This window comes from Sciurus carolinensis, chromosome 1, assembly GCF_902686445.1.
Source record: "Sciurus carolinensis chromosome 1, mSciCar1.2, whole genome shotgun sequence".
Lineage (NCBI taxonomy): Eukaryota > Metazoa > Chordata > Mammalia > Rodentia > Sciuridae > Sciurus > Sciurus carolinensis.
This window is the reverse complement of record NC_062213.1, coordinates 169,216,995-169,243,155: the sequence shown is the minus strand read 5'-3', so window position 1 is coordinate 169,243,155 and position 26,161 is coordinate 169,216,995. Positions and strand designations below refer to the sequence as shown.

Here is a 26,161-nt window from a genome sequence, read left to right as displayed (position 1 = left end):
ACATTAAAAATTATACTTTATCAAAATATTTTGAACAATATTTGAAAAAGTATTAAAATTAACTTATAAAAGAAATATATTTATACCAAATTATTGAAAATATTTGTAAATGGGTAGTAACAACTGTTCTGTATTTTCCTACAATTTATAAAAAGAATCTACATGACTTTTATAATTACAAATAAGGGGGAAATTTGAAATATATAATCACATCTGAAATAGATTTTCAAGTCAAAATATAAAAACAATTCTATTTTTAATTTTAGTTTGGGATATATGTAAAAGAAGTTTTCAAAAAATTACGTAAGTCATGATAGCATAGGCTATGCTGTAGATCCATATTTCAGTAGTTTAGCAAATCAAAAAGTTTATTTCTCATTCAAGCAAAAACCTAGTGAAAATATGACCAACTCTCCAGGACAGTGTTTCTATTTGGTAACTCAGTGATTTGGGCTGCTCCAAAATGGTAGCTCCACCATATGGACAAAAACCTCCATAATCTACCAAGCTTAGGCGGGAAGGAGAGAGAGAGGAATTCTACTTCAAAGAAGCTAGAAAATCCAGCCCTCTGATTGCCCAGGAAGGATTTAGAGAAATTCAGTATTACCTTTGCAACATTACTCATGGAACTATCATAAGCAAGACCAGGAAGTCAATGCGTTAAGAAAACATAACCTTATCTATAAGCATTCTCCCACTATGATCTGGTAGCATTTAAGAACCTGTGGTTTCCTAAACCACTCTTTTCAATCCACAATGTCTTTCCACCAGGTAGTATCTGTTTCTGCAACTTCCTTGTCTTCCCTCAAATGTCCACCCTTTTGTTAAATCTTTCCTGATTCTCCTCTTCCCTCTTGTGTTCCTCCACAACACATATAGGATTTATCTTCTGTATAGCATTATATATAAAAGTTTCTATTGTCCAGCCACGCACACTACATTATAGGTATGGATGTCTGTACTGCCTTCCAATGATACTGAGAGCTCCTTGAGAACACAGAATCTATTTGATCCACCTTTTTCTAAACCTGCTCCTGGTATAGTGTCAGAACTCATTACATGTTTGTTGAGCAAATGAATGCATATAATCAAGAGAAAACAAGATTCCCAACAATGAGAATTCTTTCAAATCAGTAGTACCTTACTATAGTGGGTTGAATGCTATTCCCCAAAATTTCATGTGTACTCTGAACCTACAAATGTAATCTTACTGGGAAATAGGAACTTCCAGATATAATTAAGGTAAGAATTGAAATGAGATAATAGAAAAGTAGAAACCAAAGGTGAGGGGGACACAGATATAGAGGCAGAGAGGAAGCTATGTAAATATAGAAGTAAAGATTGGAGTTATGTTGCCACAAACCAAAAAGGGTAAGGAAGAACCCTCCCCTAGATCTTTCAGAGGGAATAAAGTCCTAATGACATCTTGATTTTGGATTTCTAGACCCCAGAATTATAAGGGAATAATTGTTTTAAGTTTCTTTTAAGCCACCACAATTGTGGTGATTTCTTATAGAAGCCCTAGAAAACTGATAGAATTAATACCAGAAACTTGAATGTGCAGTGTAGCAGGAAAAATATGAAGCAAAAAATGGAGAAAACCAACACATTTCCTCTCAACATTCTTATAAATCTAGTAAAACCATTATTTAGAAGACTACCACCTTTCAAAGTGGTAGAGATGTTAGCAATAACAGCTTCAACAGTTGTTACACTGTCCTGCACTGACTCAGAATTCAGCAGTAGTATTTAGGACCAAATTGGTCAGTTATAATATTTCTGAGCTTTAGTGCAAATTTTGTTACCAAGAATAATTCTTGATGTCTTGACTCTGTGCAATAGTTAAGTGCATGTATCACCAATATAGTACAGGACAGATGTTTTCTAAAGTTCCCCATTTAATAAATATGAGAATTCAACAAATGCTAAATTAAACTGTAGAATTCTAATAATACTAAGATCTTCCCAACAGCACATACTGTAGGGAAGAAAATCCTCCAAACCAAAACTCTATAATCTTTGAACTTAACGAGTATGTTCAAAGAGTTGTATTTCAGAAAAGGAGAGAACCATTCCAAACTCATTCTATGGAGCTACTATCACAATGATATGAAAACCAGACAAAGGCACATCAAGGAAAGAAAACTTTAGACCTACCCTTGATGAACATAGATGTGAAAATTCTCTATAAAACACTAACAAATCACATATAAAAACATATTAAAAAGATAGTGCACCATGGTCAAATGGGGTGCATCCCAGGCATGCAAAGTAGGTTCAACATATGGAAATAAATTAATGTAATTTGCACATGAACAGACTTAAAGACAAGAATCACATGATTATCTCAATAGATACAGAAAAAGCACTTGACAAAATACAGTATCCATTCATATTTAAAACACTAGAAAAACTAGGGATATTGAGAACATACCTCAACATTATAAAAGGTATATAACCCAAGGCCAACATCATTCTAAACAGAGAAAAACTGAAAGCATTCCCTCTAAAAACTGGAACAAGACAGGGATGCCCTCTTTCATCACTTCTATGCAATACAGTCCTTGAAACTCTAGCCAGAGCGATTAGACAAAAGAAAGAAATTAAAGGGATACAAATAGGAAAAGATGAGCTAAAACTATCTCTTTGCAGATGACATGATCCTATATTTAAGACCCAAAAAACTCCACCAGAAAACTTCTAGAATTCATAAATAAATTCAGCAAAGTAGCAGGATATAAAATTAACACCCATAAGTCAACTGCATTCCTATACACCAATGATGAAACACCGTGAATAAGAAATTAGGAAAACTATCCCATTCACAATAGACTCAAAAAAAAAAATCAAATACTCAGGAATCAATCTAACAAAAGAAATAAAAGACCTCTACAATGAAAACTACAGAACACTAAAGGAAAAAATTAAAGAAGACCTTACAAGATGGAAAGATCTCCCATGTTCTTGGATAGGCAGAATAAATATTCTCGAAATGGCTATACTACCAAAAGCGCTATTCAGATTTAATGTAATGCTATTAAAAATCCAATGATGTTCTTCATAGAAATAGAAAAGGCAATCACGAAATTCATTTGGAAAAATAAATAGGCCCAGAACAGCCAAAGCAGTCCTTAGTGAGAAAAGTAAAGCAGACATTATACTACTGAGATATAGTAACAAAAATAGCATGATATTGGCACCAAAGCAGACATGAAGACCAATGGAATAGAAGACTAGAGACAAACCCACATAAACAGTTATCTCATACTAGATGTTATGGTTTGGATGTTAGGTATCTCCCAAAAACTCATGTATGAGACAATGCAAGAAGGTTTAGAGGAGAAATGATTGGGTTATGACAGTCTTAACCCAATAAGTGACTTAATCCCCTGATGGGATTAACTGAGTGGTAACTGAAGGCAGGTAGGGTATGGCTTGAAGAGATGGGCATTGGGGGCGTACGTGGCTGTGGGGTATATATTTTGTATCTGGTAAGTGGAATTTTTCTACTTCCTGATCAACAAGTGAGCTGTTTCCCTCTGCCACACTCTTCAGCCGTGATGTTCTGCCTCACCTCCAACCCCAAGGAATGGAACCTGCTCCGTGGACTGAGAATTCTGAAACCATGAACCTTCAAATAAACTTTTCCTTCTGTAAAACTGTTCTGGTCAGGTCTTTTAGTCATAGCAGTGAAAAAGTTGACTAAAACACTAGACGAAGGTGCCAAAAACATATATCGTAGAAAAGATAGCCTCTTCAAGAAATGGTTCTGGGAAAACTAGAAATTCATATGTAGTAGGATGAAATTTAACCCCTAACTCTCACCCTGCACAAAATTCAATTCAAAGTGGATCAAAGACCTAACTATTAGAGCAGAAACCTTGCACCTACAAGAGAGCCTGCAGAATGGGAGAAAATTTTTGCTACCTACACCTCAACTAAGACAATCATTTCTAGATTACACAAAGAATTCAAAAAAGCTACCACACACACAAACGTACACACACACCAACCCAATCAATAAATGGCAAAGGAACTAAACAGAAACTTCTCAAAAGGAGAAATACAGTCAACAAACATGAAAAAATGTTCAACATCTCTAGCAAATTAAAACTAAGTGTTTGATTTTCTATTAACTGAATAAACCCATAATGCCATTCAAATAAACAGTAAACAACAAGGGGGGAACAAAGCTAAACTAAACAAAACAAAAATGCCCTCATTGTGATTTGAATAAAGGAAATATTGAACCTTCAAACTGTGAATAAAAAGAGAAAAATTACCAAATCACAGCATATGATTTCTCTAGTTCCTGGCTCCACTCCATCCTACAAAGATCCAGAAAAATTGAGCGGAAGACAAAAATGGGAGGCTAAAAGGAGATTATAGTTGCTTTAAAACTACCTGAGAGCTGGGTGAGGTGGTGCACACTGGCAATCCCAGTGGCTCAGGAGGCTGAGGCAGGAGGATCTCAAGTTCGAAGCCAGTCTCAGCAACAGTGAGGAGCTAAGCAACTCAGTGAGACCCTGTCCCTAAATAAAATATAAAAATGGACTGGGGATGTGGCTCAGTGGTGGAATGCCCCTGAGTTCAATCCTCAGTACCAAAACAAAAACAAAACTACCTGAGAGCCTAAGTTTAACCTGTCTGAAGACACTAAAAAAGTATAAGCCTAGATCAGAACAAAGACTACAGGAAAAGGACTGCAAAAAGAAACAAAACAAACTCACAATTTAAAGGGATGGGCATGACTTAAAGGACAAAGACAGACTCAGCAATTTAGCAAGGCCCCAGGCAACTCAGTGGACCTGCCTTAAAATATAAAAAAGAGTTGGGGATGTGGTTCCGTGGTTCAGTGCCCTGGGTTCAATCCCTGGTACCAAAAAATAAATAAATAAAATAAAATAATAATCAAAAAAGAACCCTACAATTTAGTTTCTTGTAACTAAAGTGGATATAGACAAATAGTTCACTTACAATACCTAGGTATCTGAAGAACTATGGAACTATGTTTACTATTATTTCTCTACCATGTAGAGAAATTTTAAGCCTTTTTTTTTTTTAAAAATTGAGTGTGTGTTTAAGAAAAATTGAATACATGCTCAACAAAGTAATTTTTTTAAATTACTAAAACATCAAATTAAAATACAAACCAAATAAAATCCCAAAATAGTTAAAAGATGAAAAATGAGAACCTGAGAAGGTATCAGCAGGAAATATAAACTTTATATATGAATATTATATATATCATATTAACATTTTACTTAAATATAGAACTGTAGGTAAAATTTTTAACAAATTTTATTACCACTAAATAGCATTATTTTTTTAAAAGCCTGGAAAAATATAAAGAATTTTTTTTAAAAAAGCCTGCAAAAATATAAAGAATTTTCAACAGGAATTTAAACTGCCAAATTCTATTTTATTTTCTAAAGCATACAGTGATTTATTCCAGGTAATCCTTGCAACCATCAAGAACTACCAAGTCATCACATTTACAGGTATGATAAATGACTGGCTTTGTTGCACTGATATTTGTTTAAACCATTTCCCATAATAGAAATAAATTAGTTAAATATCATAGGGCAACTTGTTTAAAATAAACCCACTTTTAAAATCAAGCTAACTTGTAGGTCTGCAAACTTTAAAAACAAGTATCAAGTGCATCTGATTGATATGAACAATTTTAAAAACAAAATTATTAAATTTTTATTTTCTTTTAAATAACCAACTAAATGGCACTTCTTTCAGAATTAGAATAAAGGCTTTAGTTTCACAACAGTGAACTAAAACCTTACTATTTCATTTAAGTAGTTTACATGTATTCTAAGATGGCTTAAATAGGTAGTACTAGAATTCAAAAAGAAAAATAGTAAATACTATTATACCTTGGTATCTTTAGAGAATTGGTCCAGGACACTCCCACCCCCATGGATACAACATGGGCAAATCCTCAAGTAGCTTATATACAAAGGTGCAGTATTTGCATATAACCTATGCACCTTCTCCCGTGTGCTTTAAATCATCTCTAGATTACTTAAAATATCTAATACATACTATGTAAAAGACTATATAAATAGATGTTACACTGCATTGTTTGGGGAATATGACCAGGAAAAAAGCATCTATACATTCAACACAGAAGCAATTTTTCCCCCAAATATCACCCAAAGACCAATGAATTCAGATGCAGAATCCATGGACATAAAAGCTCACAATATTTGCCACATGTTTCCAAACTGAATTTAACTCTGTACCACATCATTCCCTGCTAGGTGATTAACACACCACATTTTTATTAGGTCTTAAAACCTCCGAACATTTATTTAACAGGTTTTATAAAAGAGGAGATGTTTAATTCATGCAATAATTACAGAACTAGATTATATTTAAAAGCAGAGTACAACATGTGGAACAAACTTTAATGTGAAAATAAAGTCAAGTTGCAGTCAAGGGAAAAATTATAAACCTCAATTTCAATTTGATAACATGATCTAATATGAGTTTAATAAAGTGACAAATTCATGTTTATAACAACTTGGGTTTCTTTTGAAAAGTAGAAAATGATTCTTTTTTCATATCCACTGAATAATACTTTAATTAGCAGTCATCTATTGTTATCCTGAAGATTCTCCTGAGAAACAGAACTAAGGAAAACTTTCAAATAGGTTAGGTTGTATATAATAAACTTTCCTTATGGTAGAATGGTACAAGTAAAAATTAACAGGAAAAGAAATTTTAATGTGATGCTTGGAAAAAATTTGCAAAGAAGTACTTGTGAAAAATACTTTCTCAAAAATGCCACCATAGGGAGACCTATCTAAAATTTTGTTAGTAAGATACTGAAACCAACCTTATCCTACTTTTCAGGTGTCTGGGTTAACCCCCATTCACATTTTCCTCAAACTTGTTTGACAAAAAAAAAAAAAAAAAAAAAAAACTTGTTTGACAGATAAAGAAAAGTGAAATCAGTAAGAGTCAAAACTCCTAACAGCAAAGAGTTTCAAAAATCCTAATGACAGAAAAGGAAGAGACCTAAAACTAAGCTTGCTAATAACAAAATTGATCAAAAAGCATTTATTAAGCAACTACCATAGACAAAATTAGTAAGAAACACAATTCCTTTCCTCTGGAATCTTAGACTTGATTTGAAAACAAAACAAACATATTTATTATAAAGCAACACCATGTGACTACAGCTAAATCCCTTTCGCTTAACAATGTGAAATTAGTCGTGAGTGGTAGGTGGAATAAAATAGTTCACAATGGATAGGGAAAATGTTATAATTTTTTTAAATAATCTTCAACTGTTATTTTAAAGCTATGATAATCTCTTATGGAATGCCTGACTTGTGTTCGACATCACTTTTATCTCTAACAGCTATTTGAGCTTGACTATTTTAGTTGACTTGGCTGGGCCTCAGTTTCTCACCAATAAAAATAAACTAATACTTATTATCTACCCATCTTTTGGAACTGCTATGAAATTAAAGGAAATAATCTAGTAAAATCAGTTGACATGATGTGTAGCAAAAGTAGGCCTCAAGTAAAGGAGAAAGCGTAGCAGGTAGGATGGCTGCCAGTTTTAAACCTGAGAAACTGAATAATTCTATAAATAATGGGATATGGTCCCTAAGGGCCATAAAAGAGAGTAAGGGAAACAAAAAAGGCTGTAGCAAAGGAAAAGAAATTGATATGATAAAATATTCTTTCACAGTAACTTCTCTTTGTCATAGCCAGCATCTGTGCAAATATAAGCCAATGTCTGAAGGCCGTTGATGAAGGGCAGTGTTCAATGCTTGGCTGCTTTCTGATGAGGACAGAGACTTATTATGTCACTGGTTAGGCTATTCATTCATAAAACTGCAGGTGTTCTTAATGCTGTACAAAACAGGAAAGCAATGAACATCTGAGGACTTCTATAGCCACATCCTGAATAGAGTAGTGGAAGAAAGTGTTCTATGGAATTTTAGGACAATCATTAAGATATGTTTAATCAAAAGTAAAAACTGGTGGAATGGAAATGTCACTGGAAAAGGTACCTCAATGAATCTTAATGTGGGACAGGTTATGTGCGTGATAATTTTCCTTGGTTTTGACTCTTAAGTGTATATGAATTTACTATAAGATTCTATAAATATAAGATTATCTTTGAGGACTAGAAATTCAGTGACAATTCAAAAATACACATGCTGATTTGTCTCATTTTTGTCTTAGATTGGGACATGTACTTAAGGATAAATACAAGCACTCTGAATAGAGACTTCTACAAAATGGCAACATCAGCACAGGCAGCAAACAAGAGCAAAAACTGAGTGCAAAGTTCAAAAATCATTTCCTAAAAGCATAGAGTACTTAAAAATGTTGTGTAGCTAGGTTAATGTTTACTTTTACTTTATTTCACTTAGCTCTGAATTATCAAGTATGTTAAATATATTGTCCTCAACCTGTTTGGGTTTTTAGGAAATTTTAATTTATTGAAGAAGCTTCATATATACAGAACAGAACCTCTGTGAAACAACTGGCAGAGCATCTTCTGCCATTTCCTACAATATAAAGTTGTTTAAAAGGCTAAACAAAATGGGATATGCACAGATATTTGAAACATATAAAGTTCTTCCTTCACTTGATATAAGGAAGTTAAGAAGTTCAGAGAGAAATAACCTGGCCAAAGCCATACTCCATAAATAATGAGAAAGGTGTGAACAACAGGCTCTTGATTCAAGATGAATGCAATGTGTTTACCACTGTATTCAGCTGTCTAACACGGGTGATTACACAAAATCACAGATCACATAGCTTTGTATTCTTACCACCACCAGCAGCCCAAATTCTTCTATACTTAAAAATAGAAAGTGAGCAGTGAGTCAATTCTGGAGCCTAGATTATAATTTAGAACTACGATACAGTACACTTTCAAGTAAGATGCCAAACTTGGTTAAGATTCTAACTCACTACAAATCATTCTTCCTTATGTACTTACCTTTCGATATAAAAGGAAAATGAGATTCACATACAACGAAAGACTCTCAGTTGCAATGACATTCATTCTCTCCAAACTATAAGAACAGGACTATGTTAACATAACTGAGTTATGTTAACATAGTTAACATAAACTATGTTAACAGTCTGAGTTTGACTGAAGTAGGGGGAGAGCTGCAGGATGCGTGTCAAGTAAAACATTTGGCCAAGACACTTTTCAAAAGTATTACAGTTCATGTTATTTTGTTTTCAGAATTTTAGCATAAATAACCTAACCTGCGATTGCTCCCAAATAAATACAGTCAACTGTAGAGTGCTAAAGTAGGATTTGGAAGACTTCTTTGTGGACCATAACCTATATAATGAACACGATGTACAGAATCATGGAAAGAGACTAATGACCAGGACCCCTGGGACAAGGCTGTATTTTCACAGAATATACTTGTTATTTGTGTGTGTAAATCTACGAAATAGCTAAAATACTTACAAAAATTATTTTGTAAGAAAGTTACTCCCATTCCTGAGAATAATAAATGGATAAGAGATCCAGTGTCTTATCAATTTTTAAGCCTACTTCTCAAAGTTACAGTTTGAACGTGTTCCCAAATCTCCTGTGTTGAAAACTGGAGCCCAAAAGCCATACGTTAACTGTAATTGAAAGGTGAAACCTCTGGAAGGTGATTAAATCATGAGGGCATTGCCCTAATTAATGGATGCATTCACTTGTGGATCAATGGATTAATGGGTTAATGAGAGAATGACTTTGTGATTAAATGCAAACTCTCTCTGGCCTGCTTGCTCTGTCTCACCATATGATGAATGTGAAGCCCTCACCAGATGGTAGGATCATATTCTTGGACTTCCCAGCCTCCAGAACCAAGCCAAAGAGCTTCTACTATAGTTGGATCTTCAATGTCTCCCAAAGTCCCATGTGCTAAAATCTCAGTCCCCAGCCCAAGGCTCTAATGGGAGATCACAGGACATTTACAAGATGGGACCAGTGGAAGGAAATTTTTCATCAGGGGTGTGCCTTTATAGGAAATACTGGGATCCCAACCCTTTCTCTATTTGTTCCCTGGTAGCCACAAGGTGTGCAAATTCCTCTGACATGCAATCCTGCCATGATGTGTTGCCTCACCACAGGCCTAAAACCAAAGGGGAAAATGAACCACAAACTGAAACCTCCAAACCTAAGTCAAAATCAATCTTTCTTATGTTGACTATCTCAGGTATTTTGTTAAAGTAACAGAAAGCAGTTATAGACCATTGTTACATTTTTTTAAGTCCCCATTGTATCTAGTAAAAATCTGGGCACACAGTACTCAATCAATACTCACCAAATAAGTTCACTATTGGATTTTTTAAAGTTCTTCACAATTCATGATTGCAGTACCTAACTCAAATTTCTTTACATTTCTCTAGCAAAATATGCACAAAAACAATGGAAGACAGGTCAAAATGATATGCACAGGAAATTTAAAATACAAACATCCTAGGTAAAAAGTTTAAATTATGCAAAAACAGTTCCATGGGCCCATAAAATGCACAGTGATAGCAGCTATAACACAGAAACACAAAACATAATGTATAGGCAGAATAGAGTATACCATATTAAAGTTCCATCAAAAGTTTAACTAGTAATGTATTATCCAAAATGTTTAAGTTTCACTTGTAAAAAAAAAAAAAATCATAAAATGAGTACTATATAAAAACAGAGAAATGAAAAAATTTAGAGTAAGAGAGTTAGGTACTGGCTTTGGAAGCACACATACTAAAATTTGAATAATACAGGGAAGATTAGTATGGCCCCTGTGGCAAGGATGACACACAAATTCATGAAGCCTTCTGTATTGTTGGTGGAAAGAGAGAAAAAGAGAAGGTATAGCAAATCTTTACTATGAATAAAAGTGGGATACTTGCAGAGAAAATTCAACTAGGAGATAGACTTCAAAAGAAAGCCAAAATTTAAGGTTGTGAAAGATAGCTTGCTGCTTTTGCTTCAGTGTGAGATTGTATTTCTGTACAAATACCACTCTAATGTTTTTAACCCCAAGTGCTATTTGACAATAGTTTCCAAAATGAAGTGACTCAAAAATAGCTGGAGAGGGCTGGGGCTGGGGCTCAGAGGTGGAGCACTTGTCTCGCACATCCGAGGCACTGGTTCAATACTTAGCACCACATAAAAATAAATAAAATAAAGGTACCCATCTACAACTAAAAATATTTTTTTTAATTAAAAAAAAAAGCTGGGGAAAACCTTACCATTCAATTATTCAACAATGTCTGGGAAAGTTCTTTTTTCCAAGACTCTAGATAGGCTGGGTTGAGAAAATATTCAGTCAATATGGAATGAAAACAGGAAAATAAGAAAATTTACAGAGTAAGACAGTTAAGTACAGCAAAGATTTACTGTTAATAAAAGTGGATATTTGCAGAGGAAAGTCAACTAGGAGGTGTATTTTGAAAGAAAGCCCAAGTTTAAGGTTCTGAAAGACAGCCTTATGCTTTTGTTTGGACCACTGCAGTGTGAGATCAAAACCTTCAAAACTAATGAACAAAATCAACAGGAAGGAAATATGAAAGAACTCAAATCTATTTCCCCAAATGACAAATCCCACATCAAAAACTTATCCCAGTCTACAATCTTCTTTTTCTACATCCTTTACCTATCCCATTAGTATCATGCAAGAATGACTTGGTGGGCTTTTTAACCTCCCAAATAATTTTCATCAGTCTCCCCAAAAACACCTGCAAAATATACAAACTAAATCAAGTACTGTACATGCTATTGTTAAAGAAGTCTGAAAACAGAAGCTAAGGGACATCATTTCAAATAAGTCACTGCCCCTTCCCTCCATCCTCTAAAAGAAATCATGATACTATCACCTGTATACCATGCTTTGTTGGAATACAGTGGTTAAAATGCTGGATTTGGGACTAGGGTATACAAATGATTCTAAATTTTCTCAAGAGTCAAAAAGTAAAAAAACCTAAGGAAGCAATGATTTGATGTACACACTTGGTAGAAATTTAAATTAGTGAAAGCATCCTGGAAATCCATTTGGCATTAAGTATCCAAGAGTCTAAAAATATATAATTTGACCTGGAAATTCAATTATGAATTGAATTTACACAGTTTCTTCTAGGAAAATGAAAGGTTAAATATACAATATGTACATACAAGAATGCTCTCTACAACAATATTCATAATAACAAACTATTACAAAAAATTTTAAATGTTCAACAGCATAAGAATGGTTGATAATTATGCTACAACCAAAACATGAAAACCTATGCAAACATCTTTTTAAATGAGTAACAGTGATATCTGGACAGAAAAATATTGAAGTATGCTGTTAAGTAAAAAATGCAGATTACAAAACAGTATAAAATAATCTCATTTACGTATCAAAAATGTGAAACAAGTATCTCAAGTGATGGGATTAAAGACAATTTCAGATTGAATATCTCCTATTTGAAATGCTTACTACCAGAAATATTTTCAGATTTCAGATACTTGCATAAACTTTATTGTTGAATATCCCTACATCAAAAATCTGAAATCCGCCAGGCACAGTGGTACATGTCTGTAATCCCAGTGGCTTGGGAGGCTGAGGCAAGAGGATTTTGAGTTCATAACCAAGGCACTAAGCAAAAGCAACTCAGTGAGACCCTGTCTCTAAATAAAATACAAAAATAGGGCTAGGGATGCAGCTCAGTGGTAGAGTACCCCTGAGTTCAATCCCCAGTAATCCCTCCCACACACAAAACCTGAAGTACAAAATGATCCAAAATTCAAAACTTTTTACACTGTTTTACTTTAAAAGTTTCAAATTTGGGAGGATTTCAGATATAAGGGTTTTGAATCAGGAGCATTTTCTTCTTTGTAAATTTTTTTTATCTTTTCATTTAATTACAATGAGCATTATTACTTTTATAATCTGAAAATATTTTTACATGGAGTAAAAAAATAATAATGGTAGATACATGCTAAGCATATAGATAATAACTAAGAACTATGTAAGTTCATGTAATATACAAATATATATATATGTACTTATATATCTAATCTTACAGACTTCTGTAAGTACACATCTCAGGTTTCGATTTTTTGAAAATCAGTACTTCTTCAAAATGTAATTTCAACTTCTTCAGCACTTCAAAGGCATAAAGGGACATTTGTGTCATCCTAATGCAACCAGTATTGACTGCTACAATACAATTTATTTTTAGTTTGCTTTGCAATTGTTTAAGTATTTGGTGGTGTGCTATGCTTTCCCTTTTGAGTTTCTGCCTGCCTCCAGAAAAAAAGACTAAACTAAACCACCTCTATAATAAACTGCCTGGGGTTCATAAGGAAACCACAGCAGAATGCCTCTTCTTTAATAATTTAGAGTGGAGTAGGTTACCAGTGAGACCCCAAGAAGTAAAGGGGAAACATCAAACAGAGTTACTCAGACATTCAGGCAAGTCTGATTTTTCATTCCCTCTACACATCTCCACTACAACACTACATGAAAAGATAAAACAAAATACACAGTAAGACAAGAGATCAACTTTTAAAAATCACAATTATCTAAGAAGTCATAGTAATTTAGTAATTTAATACAGAACTAAAAATGACTACACAGTAAAGTTATGATAATTAGATCCTACTTATTAAGATAAGTTATGGAGTGCAGTAATATGCTGAACCACCTAAAAAGAATGGTAAAGATATTGGAGAATTCATAAAATTTGAATACAGGTCAGAAAATGAAAACAGTACTTACCACTAAGTCCCAATTATTTTGTTCAAGCAATGTAATAGCTTCATCAATGTTTTCAATGCCAGTACATGCCTAAAAACCAAGTAAATAAGCATTTTAGATATAATTTTAGAAATAGGGAAGATAGATTTTAAAAAGCAAACAGCATACATAATATGTATTTGAAGCTCAAGAAAATATATAAATAAATCCAAGACACTAAATGGCTAATACTTCTGAACACTGTATGCATACAGTTTGAAAACTTTAAATTGCAAAGTAAATTTAGACTATTCTAAAATTAAAATAATAACATGCTTAAATACTGAGATTTGGAGCTCAGTTTAATTTCTAGATCTCTAATTGCTACGAACAATTTTACTAAAAGGGTTCTAATGAATAACCATGTATAAATAACTGAACTCAAGCCAAAATGCAACGGATGTAAAAATTAACTCAAAACAGGTAACAGACCTAAAGTATAACCTAAATCTATAAAACGTCTAAGACCTGTGCTGTCTGATTCAGTAGCCATCAGGCACTTGAGACTAATGAGTCCTTAAAATATGGCTCACTAAGTTAAGATGTGTTGTAAGTATAAAATATACACAGGTAGGACTTAATATAAAAATCTAAATGTGCCAGGTGCAGTGGTGCATGCTTATAATCCCAGAGGCTTGTGAGGCTGAGGCAGGAGGATCTTAAGTTCAAGACCACTTCAGCAATTGAATTTGGCTCTGAGAATATTAATATGCTAAAATAACATTAAAATTAATTCAAAGTAGTTTCTTTTTCTTTTGTATCACATTTGGACAATGGTAAAGTTAAAAAAAATTTTTTATATTTAACAATTTTAAGTCAGGGGCCAATCTGTAATTACCTTTAACAGTGTTCTTTATTTCTTTGTATAACTTCAAGTTCCTATCTAATGCCCTTTTGTTTCCTCCAATAGATCCCTTTTAGCATTTCTTGTAGGGCAGATCTAGTAGTCACAACCTCTCTAACCTTTAGTATCTGGGAATGTCAATTTCTCTTTCAGTTTTGACCGAAAATTCTTTACTTCATGTTTTGTTGGGTTTTTTTCCTTTCAGCAAATTAAATAATGTCATCTCCTCCTCTTTTGGACTATACAGTTTTTGATGAGAAATTGACTATTAATCTTACTAGTGATCATTTTTATAGCCACATGTCAATTAATGATGACTGTACATTCTGAGAAATGCCTTGGTAGATGATTTTGTCACTGTGTGCACAGATCTAGATGGTACAGGTCAAACACCTGATGTAATCAAAAGACATGACAAAGTAACATGGCATACTGTTTTGCAGTACATTTATCTTTTGACCTGTAGAAGGAATACATGCTCAATGACAAAAAGTATCGTATAGTGGATGCATAAACTAATAATACTAGTCGTTTGTTATCATTATCAAGTATTAGGTCCTGTACACAATTGTATATGCTATTCTTTTATTTGACTGACAACACAGTAGGTTTGTTGATACCAAAATCAACACAAATACATCGGTATGTCTTGTATTATGATTGCTGTGATGTTATTAGGCAGTAGGAATTTTTCATCTCTGTTATAATCTCATGTTACAACCATTGTATGTGCATCCTCTTGTTTACCAGAGTAAACACAACACATGACTATATATAAATCACTACTTGCTGTTATCAAGATTCTTTTTGGGGACTGGAGATGTACTTCACTGGCATAGCATGTACTTAGCCTGTGTGAGACCCCAGGTTTGATCCCCAGAACTACAAAAAAAACAAAAAACAAAAAAAGACAAATAGAGTTTCTCTTTGGCTTTTGAGAGTTTGATTGTAATGTGTCTTGGTATAGATATCTTTGTGTTTATCCTTCTTAAAACCTATTGAACATCACAAAGATGTAGAATCCTAACTTTTATCACATTTGGGAAGCTTTTGACCATTATTCTTTTTTAAAAAAGATTTTTCATTCATTCATTTATTTATTTATTTGGGGGCACTGCGGATGGAACCCAGAGATGCTTTACCACTGAGCTACATTCTCAGTCCTTTTTCTTTTATTTTAAGACAGGGTCTCATTCAGCTGCTTAGGGTCTCACTACATTGCTGAGGCTGGCCTTGAACATGTACTCCTCCTGCCTCAGCCTCCCAAGCCTCTGAGATCACAGGGATGCAACAATGCTCCTGGCCAGTCATTATTTATTCTTTAAATATTCTCTCTGCCCCTTTCTCTCTCCTCTGGTTGCATATATGCTGTTATGCTTTTCTTGAGCTAGTATATGCACTGCCATACTGTTGTGATTCTGGAAAACAGCAATGAGCCACAGCTCTCGGTCCATTATACCATCACAAGGATGAACAACTGACATTCAAAAATGTACTATGCTATTGAGCTATGATGTTCAATAAGATAGTTGTATTAAATTCATTTTCTTTCAACTTATCATACTTTCAATTACAGTGGGTTTGATGGGATGTAAACAAATCATCACTTCAAGACATCTGAATATAAGTAAATACAAAAGTCAGTATTTTGTACTTTTGATTTATATAAGTCCTTTTCTTCTTTTTATGTGATTTAACAGAAAAATACATAAACAATTATAAATCTGTAATAGTGACCATATAATGTATAAAAATGTAAGTACTGACAAGAACATTTAAGGGGATATGACAGGCTGTATAGGAGCAGAAGTCTGGTATACTACAGAACCTAAATTGATACTAATTCGAAAGACATTTATAATGAAAGAGATTATTTGTAATCCCAAGAGTGATCTAAAATAACTTTTTAAATATACACACAAAAAGTGCAGTACAAAAAAAATGAGTTATAAACACAAAACAAAGTAATAATAAAAGAAGTGAGGAGAAAAAGATATGAGACATTTGTTCATGACATTTTCAAAACAGCAAATGGCAGAAATGCTTCCATAAGTAATTATTGTTAAGTGTAAACGAGTTACACTCTTCAAACAAAAGGCAAAGACGAGTAGAAAGAATAAAAAAGATATAATCCAACTATATACTGCTTACAAAAGACTCGCTTCGGATCCAAAGAGACAAACAGGCTGAAAGTGAAAGGATGGAAAAAGCTATTCCATGCAATTAGTTACCTAAAGAAAGCTTAGTGGCTACACTAACATCAGATGAAACAGACTCTAGGTCAAAAATTTCATATAAGAGAAAAAGAAGCATATTATATACTGATAAAAAGGACAATGAATCAAGAAGATATAAATATGATAAGTATATACATACCTAATAGCAAAGCCCCCAAAATATATGAAGAAAAGAGCTGAAAGAATTGAAAAGAGAAACAGTTCTACAGTAAGAGTTGGAGATTTCAGTATGACAGTCTGAATAATGGATAAGAGTAACTAGACAAAAAAGCATTATAAGAAGAGAGAGGACTTTGAAAAATGCTACACAACAACTAGATATTAATAGACATATATAGAATATTCAACCTCAAAAACAACAGGAATAAATATTTTTCATTTAAGTACACATGGAACATTCTCTGGGATAAAGGACAGTTAGAACACAAAATCTCAAGAAATCTTAAAAAGACAAATCAAACAAGTCTCTTTTCCAATCACAAAAACATTTATATCTATAAATACCTTCATTTAAAAAGAAAAAAACAATATAAATTAATAGCTTACCTTTACCCTTGAGGAACAAACAATAAAAAAGAAATATTAAAGCCAGCAAATGAAGGAAATAAAGACCATAGCAGAGAGAAATGAAACAGAGAACAGAAAAACAAGAGAAAATAAAAAAAACAAAAGTTGGTTCTTCTAATAGTTTAACAAACTGACATAATTTAAAATTACTTGGATTGGCTAAGAAAAAAGACTCAAATTACTAAAATGAGAATAGGAATATGAATAATGACTTTATAGAAATAAAAGTATGAAAAAGAATACCATGAAAAATTACATGTCAACAAATTAGAAACCCCAAAAGAAAATAACAAATTCCTAGAAACAAACTACCAAAACTGACTCAAGAAGAAAAAGGAAATTTGAAACTACCTACGAATAAAGAAACAACATCAATAATCAAAAGACTTCCAACAAGTAAAAAATCAGGAATACATGACCTCCTTGTTGAATTCTACCACCCTTTAATAAAGAATTAACACCCACCCTGCTAAAACTATTCCCAAAAATATTAAAGAGAACAATTCACAAAAGAGAGCCCAAGGAAATTATAAACCAACATCCATTAGGAATATAAATGCAAAAATCATCAATAAAATAGTAGACTGGACACAGCTATATAATAAAAGAAATATACACCATGATCAAGAAAGATTTATTCCAAGACTGCAAAGGTGGTTCAACATATAATAATGATTATCCTACATTAATAGAATAAAAGGGAAAAAACCATAATAGCTAAAAGCACACTGAAAAAGCATTAGCAGAAAAAAATAAAGACTTTCATTATAAAAATCCTTAACTACAAAAAAACTTCCTTAGCATGATAAAAGATATTTATAAAAAAGAATCTTTTAATTATGAAAGATTAAATTTTTTGCCCGAAGATGAGGATAAAATAAGATTGGGTCTTTTTGCCACTTCTATGCTACATTATAATGGAACTTCCTGGAAAAGCAAAAAGGCAAGCAAAAGAATACATTGAAACTGAAATAGGATAAGTAAAACTATATACGGAAAATCCTAAAAAAAAATAAATAAAACTCTCTCTCTCTCTCTCTCTCTCTCACACACACACACACAAACACTACCAGTGCTAATAAATACAATGAAACTGCAAGATAAAAGATCAACATATGAAACTCAAGTTTTATTTCTAAATACATTTGCAACAAACAATACAAAAAATAATTTTTTTTAAATTTCATTTATGATACAATCCAGAAATACCTAAGGATAAATTTAACCAACAAAATAAGAGACTTATACACTGAAAATTAAAAGCTGATCCTCAAATTAAAACAGAACACAAGGAGTCCAGATTACTGAAAACAATCTTAAAAAAGAACAAAGTTAGAAGACTTACACTTCTCAGTTTTAAAATTTAGTATTGTAATCCCACAGTATCATTAAGGGATTGACTTGATCCATGACCTCTGGTAGACACCAAACTTTGTGGATACTTAAGTTCTTTAGATAAAATGGTGTAGTATGTGTATATCATAAATATACTTTCTTCTGCATACTTTAAATCACCACTAGATTACTTATAATACCTAATACAGCATAATGTTATATAAATAGTTGGTACACTGTATTGTTTAGAGAATAATGGCAAGAAAAAGAGTATGCACATATTCAGTACAGATGCGATTTCCCCAAAATTTTTAATTTTCAAGTTGCTGGCACATGAAATAACTGATTTCTATATGTTGACTTTGTACACAGATTTGTTAGTTTAAGTACTGTTTCTATAAATTCCTAGTATTTTAACTGCAGATAAGAGTCATATGCAAATAAAAACAATTTTTCCTTTCCTTTCTTTCCTTTTTTAATTTACAAATTGAAGTTTTCATTTATTTTCCTTCCCTTATTAAGTTGGATAAAAACTTCCAATATAATGTTGAATAGAACTGGTGAGAATGGATACCCCATCTTAGAAGGAAAATGTTCAGTCATACCCTATGACATTAGCAGTAGGTTTTTCAGAGATGCTGTTCATCAGGCTGAGGTTCCCTACTAGTCAAAGGATGATGAGAGGTTTTACCATGATGAATTGGTGATGTCTTTTGCCAACTACTTTTCTGTATTTACAGAGGAGATCATGAGAATTTGAATTCCAATCACTGACTTCAAAATGGTAAATGATCCTTTTCTCAGATGAATCCCATTTAAGTCATGACATATTGTCTTCTTTATATATTCCTGGATTCAATTCACTAATATTTCAAGGATTTTAACATATATGTTGATGAGGAATATAAGTCTATAGTTTTATTTTCTTGAAATATCTGTTTTATTTGGGTACTAAGTGAATATGGGCCTCATGGATGGAATGTTTCTGCATTCCCTCATTTCTTTTGAAAAGGAGTCTGTATAGAACTGATAAGTTTGATAAAATTCACCAATAAAGTGATCAAGGTCTCAAGTCTTTCAAGGGAGTTTTACATTATTAATTTACTTTTTAAAAATCTTTGCAAGGATACTAAAAATTTATTTCTTAATATTGGTAATTTGTATCTTCCAAGGTATTTAATGCATTAGCACAATCTGCCCGTAATATTTTCCTCATAGTAATTTTTTAAATCTGGAGGGCCTATAGCAATCCCCCTACCTTCATCCTTGATGAAGAATGAAAAGAATTACCATAAGAACATCAGGAATTATCACAGGATAATTTGTGAGTTTTTCCCCCTTGATTAGCCTAAAATTATAGAGTTTTCATAAATATTCAAAAAGTAGCAATATTTGCTCTTATTATTTTTCTCTCTTATTTGTTTTCATTGCACTTCCTCTTTATTTCCTTCCACTTATTTAAGTTGCTCTTTCTAACTTAAGGTGGAATACCAATAATTTTAAATCTTTCTAACTTTCTAATATAAGCATTAATATCAATGAATTTACCTCTAGACACTGCTTTAGCTATATATCACTAATATTTATATGTGTGTTTTCATTATCATTCAGTTCAAAACATTTTCTAGTTTTCCTCATGATTTCCACTTTGACCTCATGTATTTTAGTTGGGAAGATGTCACTTAATTTCCAAATGTTTAGGAATTTTCCAAATACCCTTCTGCAACTAAATTCTAATTCGATTTTGGTCACAGAACATTATCTATATGATTTCAGTGCTTAGAAATTTATCATGACTTCCTTTCATGGCCCAATGATCTGTATTGTTTAATGTTTCATACGCATGTAACTATGTATACTACCAATGTTGTGTAGAGCTGTCTTTAAGTCTAGCAGCTCAAATCTTCTAATCTATCTGTTCAGATCTTCTGTATCTTTAGTGGTTCCACTTGTTCTATTGCTTGCTTAGAGGGACTGTACATATCTCCATTTATAATTATGGATTTATCTAATTCTGTTTACAGTTTTACTAATTTTTGCTTGATATACTGAGTGTACACAAATTAAGAACTAATTCTCTTACTATTACAGTATGTTCATTTTTTCTTTGGCAATAATTCTTGTACTGAAGTATACTTTGATACTAACAGTCATCTAGCTTTTCAATAATAGTTTGATGAAATATCTTCTTGTTTGTTTGTTTTGGATGGGAGTCTTGCTATTTTGGCCAGCCTGACCTTGAACTTGTGAACCTCCTGCCTGAGCCTGCTGTGTAGCTAGAATTATAGACCTGCACCATCACACTAGCCCGTTAGCATGTATTACTCATGTTTTTTTAAATGTAGTTGTATTTATTCAGGTCATTTGTATTAGACAGTCTATAGTCAAGCATTCCTTTTATCCTTTCAGACATCTCTTCCTTTTGAATACAGTACTAAAATCGCTCATAATTAATATAGTAATTGATACAGTTGGTCTTAAATCTACCATGTTCCTGTTTGTTTTCTAACTATGCATTTTTCAGTAGCTTTTGGAAATTACGTCTTATTTTGCTCTTCTACAGTTACAGCATATGGCAGAGTTTTTTATAAATCTGTATTTTTATAAATCTGTAACATTCTTCACTTTTATTTACTTTAATATTGTATCTTCCATAGAATTGATTCTCCCTTTTTCAGATCCCATTTTCCAAATAGGTACATCTTATTCTAGTCCCCAAATGGCCTTTTAAATTCTCTCTATATTTCAATAGTTAGCTACTCTATCTGCTATTTCGTTTTCTTTAATCTATGTAATCTTGTAGTTTACCCATCTACTGAATTCTTTCTTTTAGGAGTTTCACTTAGATTCCTTTTAAAATCCAATCTTCTATTTTTCACTACTTTCTTGACTTATGAATTCCACTCCTCACTGTTTTGTACATTTTAAACACACACATTTTAAAGTCTCTTTGTTATCGGTTCTCATTTGCTAGGTCTAGAGGTTACATACAGGGTCGTGTTTTTATTTTTCTTTGAGGTAGTGGTGGGGAGAGGGTGCTGAGAATTGAATCTAAGACTACTACTGAGCTGTACCCCTACTCTCCAGATCTAGACCTTTGACATCTGCTATGACTGTGGTTTTTCTCATGCCTTAGGTTGTAGTGGTGTCCTTAAAAGTGTTTCTTTTAAGTCCTTTGAGTATATACAGATGAGTGAGAAAACTGGATCAAGTGGTGGTTCCATTTCAAGTTTTCTGAGGAATGTCCACATTGCTTTTCAGAGTGGTTGCAGTCCCACCAGCAATGTATGAATTACCCTTTTCCCCACATCCTCATCAACATTTAATGTTACCTGTTTTCTTGATAACTGCCATTCTGACTGGAGTGAGATGAACTCTTAGTGTAATCTGAACTTCTATTTCTCTCATTGCTAGAGATATTGAACATTTTTTCATATATTTTTTGGCCATTCATATTTCTTCTTCTGTAAAGTGCCTGTTCAGTTCCTTTGCCCATTTATTAACTAGGTTATTTGGTTTACTGGTTTTTTGGTTTTTTTTTAGTTTATTTGTATATGATGGAGATTAATGCTCTATCTGAGGTGCAGGTGGCAAAAACTTTCTCCCATTCTGTAGACTGTTTCTTCACAATCTTGATTGTTACCATTGCTGTGAAGAAGCTTTTGAGTTTATACCATCCTATTTATTGACTTTTTATTTTACTTCATGCACTTTAGGAGTCTTATTGAGGAAGTCAGTTCCTAAACTGACATGATAAAGAGGTGGGCCAACATTTTCTTCTAGTAGTCACAGGGTCTCTGGTCTAATGCCTAGGTCCTTGATCCACTTTGAGTTGAGTTTTATGCAGGGTGAGACACAGAACTTAAATTTCATTCTACAACATATTGATTTCCAGTTTTCCCAGCAAAATTTGTTGAACAAACTATCTTTTTTCCAGTGTCTGTTTATGGCACCTTTGTTTAGTATGAGATTACTGTACGTATATGGGTTTGTCTCTGTGTCTTCCATTCTGTTCCACTGGTCTTCATGTCATTCATACACTGCTGGTGGGACTGCAATTGGTGCAACCATTATGGAAAGTAGTATAGAGATTCCTCAGAAAACTTGGAATGAAACCACCATTTGACCAGTTATCCCACTCCTCAGTACATATCCAAAAAACTTAAAAGTCAGCCTACTATAGTGACACAGTCACATCAATTCACAACAGCTAAGTTATGGAACCAACCTACATGCCCTTCAACAGATGAATGGATAAAGAAAATGTAGAATATATACATAATAGAATATTACTCAGCAGTAAGTTAAGAATGAAATTATGGCATTTGCCAGTAAGTGGATGAAACTGGAGGCTATCATGCTAAGTGAAATGAAGTCAATCCCAAAAAACACCAAAGGCTAAATGTTCTGATTGTGGATGCTAACACATAAAATGAGCAGGGAGGGAAGAACAAAAGTTCACTGGATTAGACAAAGGGGAATGAAGGGAAGAGGGATGGGAATAGGAAAGACAGTAGAATGAATCGGACATAACTTTCCTATGTTCATGTATGAATACATGACCAGTGAAAGTCAACATCACATACAACCACAAGAATGGGATCCTACATAAGTATCCATATGTGTATAATATATCAGAATACACTCTACTGTCATGTATATCTAAAAAAGAACAAATAAAAAACTAATACAATGGTTTTTTTTAAAGTGTTTCTTACATTCTCCTTGGCTGGGACTTTAGGGATTTCACTGGTTCTGGATCAATTTTCATTTGTATAAACTCAGTCTTAACTTTCTAAAGCTCTTTTTTTAGGATGATGTCTTTATCTCATGATGCAAAATGAATGGTCACCTGGGAATACTTCTTACTGCTTCCCTGAATCTTTATCCTTCATCTCCAGGCATGAAACCAGTCCTCAGCCCCTAATACCTATATCCAGTTCAGAGGACCATTTGCTTTCGGCAACTGGTCATGGTACTGACACTGGTTTTCCTTTTGGGTTATAATATGTGAAAACTGTCCTTTCTTGCTTTATAATTTGACCACATGTAATTTTTTGATGTTCTTACTCTTTTATTTTATTCTGCTGATTGATTTTACTTTGCATGAGAGAGTTTTTGGCTTATTATGGCACACTATTTTAAAGTCTATCACTCTTTTTTCATTCCTTTTAAAAATAAAAATAACCATAAAAAGTAAAACATTCTTTCTTAGTGGTAAAGTACCATTGGGTTCAATCCCCACTACCAAACAAAGTTCCAAGTTCTGGTGTACCCTCCACACCTTTTAACAATTTTAATATTTGCCAAATATATTTCATATTAACCTTTATTTTTTTCCCCATCCCAAGGATCAAATATAGGCATGCTTAATCACTTAACCACTAAGCCACATCCCCAGTCCTTTTTTTTCTTTTGGAAACAGTTTCTGGGATTACAGGCATGTGCCACTATGCCCAGTCTCAAATAAACGTTAAGAAGGAAAAGCTTAAATCCCCAATCCCCTTCCACTTCATTTCCTTTCCTAATCCCTTCCCGGAAACTGTGAGAAAGTTACACCAACTCATTTATATACTTTTATAATATGTATAGTATGAAGAACACTGATTGTTCTTTTCTTCTCTTCTTCCCACACCCCCAGTACTGGAGACAGGACCCAGGTTACTTTACCAATGAGCTACATTCCCAGCCTTTCTTTCTTTTTTTTGAAACAGGGTCTCCACCGTGTGACGTCACCAGGACCTACGCGCCCCGGGGCGGGAGAGTTGTCGGGGCCGTCCGGCTGGGTTCTGGAGGTCCTGAGGCCACGCAAGAGGCTTCTGAGGGCCGCCGCGATGCCTCGCCTGGGGCCAGTCAGTCAGCTCCTGGATCTATGCCTTTGGTGCTTCATGGAGAATATTTCCAGATATATCACAGACCTTAAGCCTTTACCTCCCAGCATAAAAGATAGACTGATTAAAATAATGAGCTTGCAGGGACAGATAACAGATTCAAATATAAGTGAGATTTTACATCCTGATGTCCAAGCTCTAGATCTATGGAGCTGTGATATCTCAGATGCTGCTCTCCTACACCTGTGTAAATGCAGAAAACTGAAAAAATTAAATATAAATTCCTCAGAAGGAGACAGAGTTTCTATAACGTCAGAAGGAATAAAAGCTGTGGCTTCATCTTGTTCCTATCTCCATGAAGCTATTTTGAAAGGATGCTGCAATCTCACTGATGAAGGAGTCCTTGCTCTTGCACTCAATTGCCGGCTGCTAAGGATTACTGATCTAGGTGGATGCTTAAGTATTACTGGCGTGTCCTTACACGCATTGGAGAAAAACTGCCCATTTTTGCAGAGCATTGACTTTTCAGCCACTCAGGTATCTGACAATGGTGTGGTTGCACTTGTGAGTGGATTATGTGCCAAGAAATTAGAGGAAATTCATATGGCGGATTGCGTGAATCTAACTGATGAGGCTGTAAAAGCTGTTCTTACTTACTGTCCTCAGATACATATATTACTCTTCCATGGATGCCCCCTAATAACAGATCTTTCACGAGAAGTCTTGGATCAATTAGTTGGGCCAAACAAACTAAAGCAAGTAATGTGGACTGTGTATTGATGCTTATTGAAGTTTACGAAAGCTATGAAAGCTTGTCAAAACTACTTTCCCAGGAAATGGTCTGTAGATATTTGCTTTCCACTTAATTTAACATTTCGTTGTTGTTGTCATCTTATTTAAGCTATAACTCTCAGAGAATCAGCTAAATCTAAGTATACACATTTGTGCTTTGAAGTTAACTAGACTTAAACATTCTGTTATTATATTTGTTGGATGAGTCATTGTCTTTGAAATGGTATTCTAGCATGAACTCTGTGTGGGTGGGGGGCTGGATTTGTTTTTTAAACAACAAAGTTTAAATGATCTGTTTTCCCTCAAGACTTCCTTCTCTTCTCCTATGTAGGTATTTGAGCTGTTGTAAGAGAAATTTACTGATATAAACTTTAGGAGAATTCTAAATAAAGATATTTCTAAAAGTAAAAAAAAAAAAAAAAAAAAACAGGGTCTCACTGAGTTGCAAAGACTGGCCTTCAACTTGCAATCCTCCTGCCTCAGCCTCCCAAGTCACTGGCGTTTCAGGTATGCACCATTAAACCCAATTTTCTTTTGCTTTTTAAAGTTTTTTATAAATCATATCAGTCTGAATCTACCCTTTTTTTACATGGGTAGTGAATTCCAGATGTCCCTATAATCACTTATTTCCTGAAAGCAAGGAGCTCTCTTCTTGGCTATTCCACAGATCTCATTAGCACTTATTTTCCTGGATTAAGTCCTCTCCTGCTTAAATAATTACACATTTATTTATTATTTTGATTCTTGCCAAACTATGACTGATACAGAAAGCTCTCCTCCTTC

General features: G+C 33.6%; 2 protein-coding genes and 1 non-coding gene across 3 annotated transcripts in view; 2 read left to right on the top strand and 1 right to left on the bottom strand.

Annotated features, from left to right (window-relative positions):
• Positions 1-26,161, bottom strand: part of Faf1 (Fas associated factor 1) — a 459,649-nt gene that overhangs the window by 370,448 nt on the left and 63,040 nt on the right. The window contains exon 2 of the mRNA XM_047554623.1: positions 13,755-13,823. Within this exon, the coding sequence (XP_047410579.1) occupies positions 13,755-13,823 (69 nt within the window). The remainder of the gene's footprint in view (positions 1-13,754; positions 13,824-26,161) is intronic.
• Positions 10,730-10,837, top strand: LOC124968387 (U6 spliceosomal RNA). Its single transcript, XR_007105699.1, has one exon. It is a non-coding gene; the product is annotated as a U6 spliceosomal RNA (small nuclear RNA).
• LOC124985959 (protein AMN1 homolog) lies at positions 24,590-25,589 on the top strand. Its single transcript, XM_047554633.1, has one exon. It carries the CDS (start codon positions 24,590-24,592, stop codon positions 25,364-25,366), a length of 777 nt encoding a protein of 258 aa, XP_047410589.1. The 3' UTR covers positions 25,367-25,589.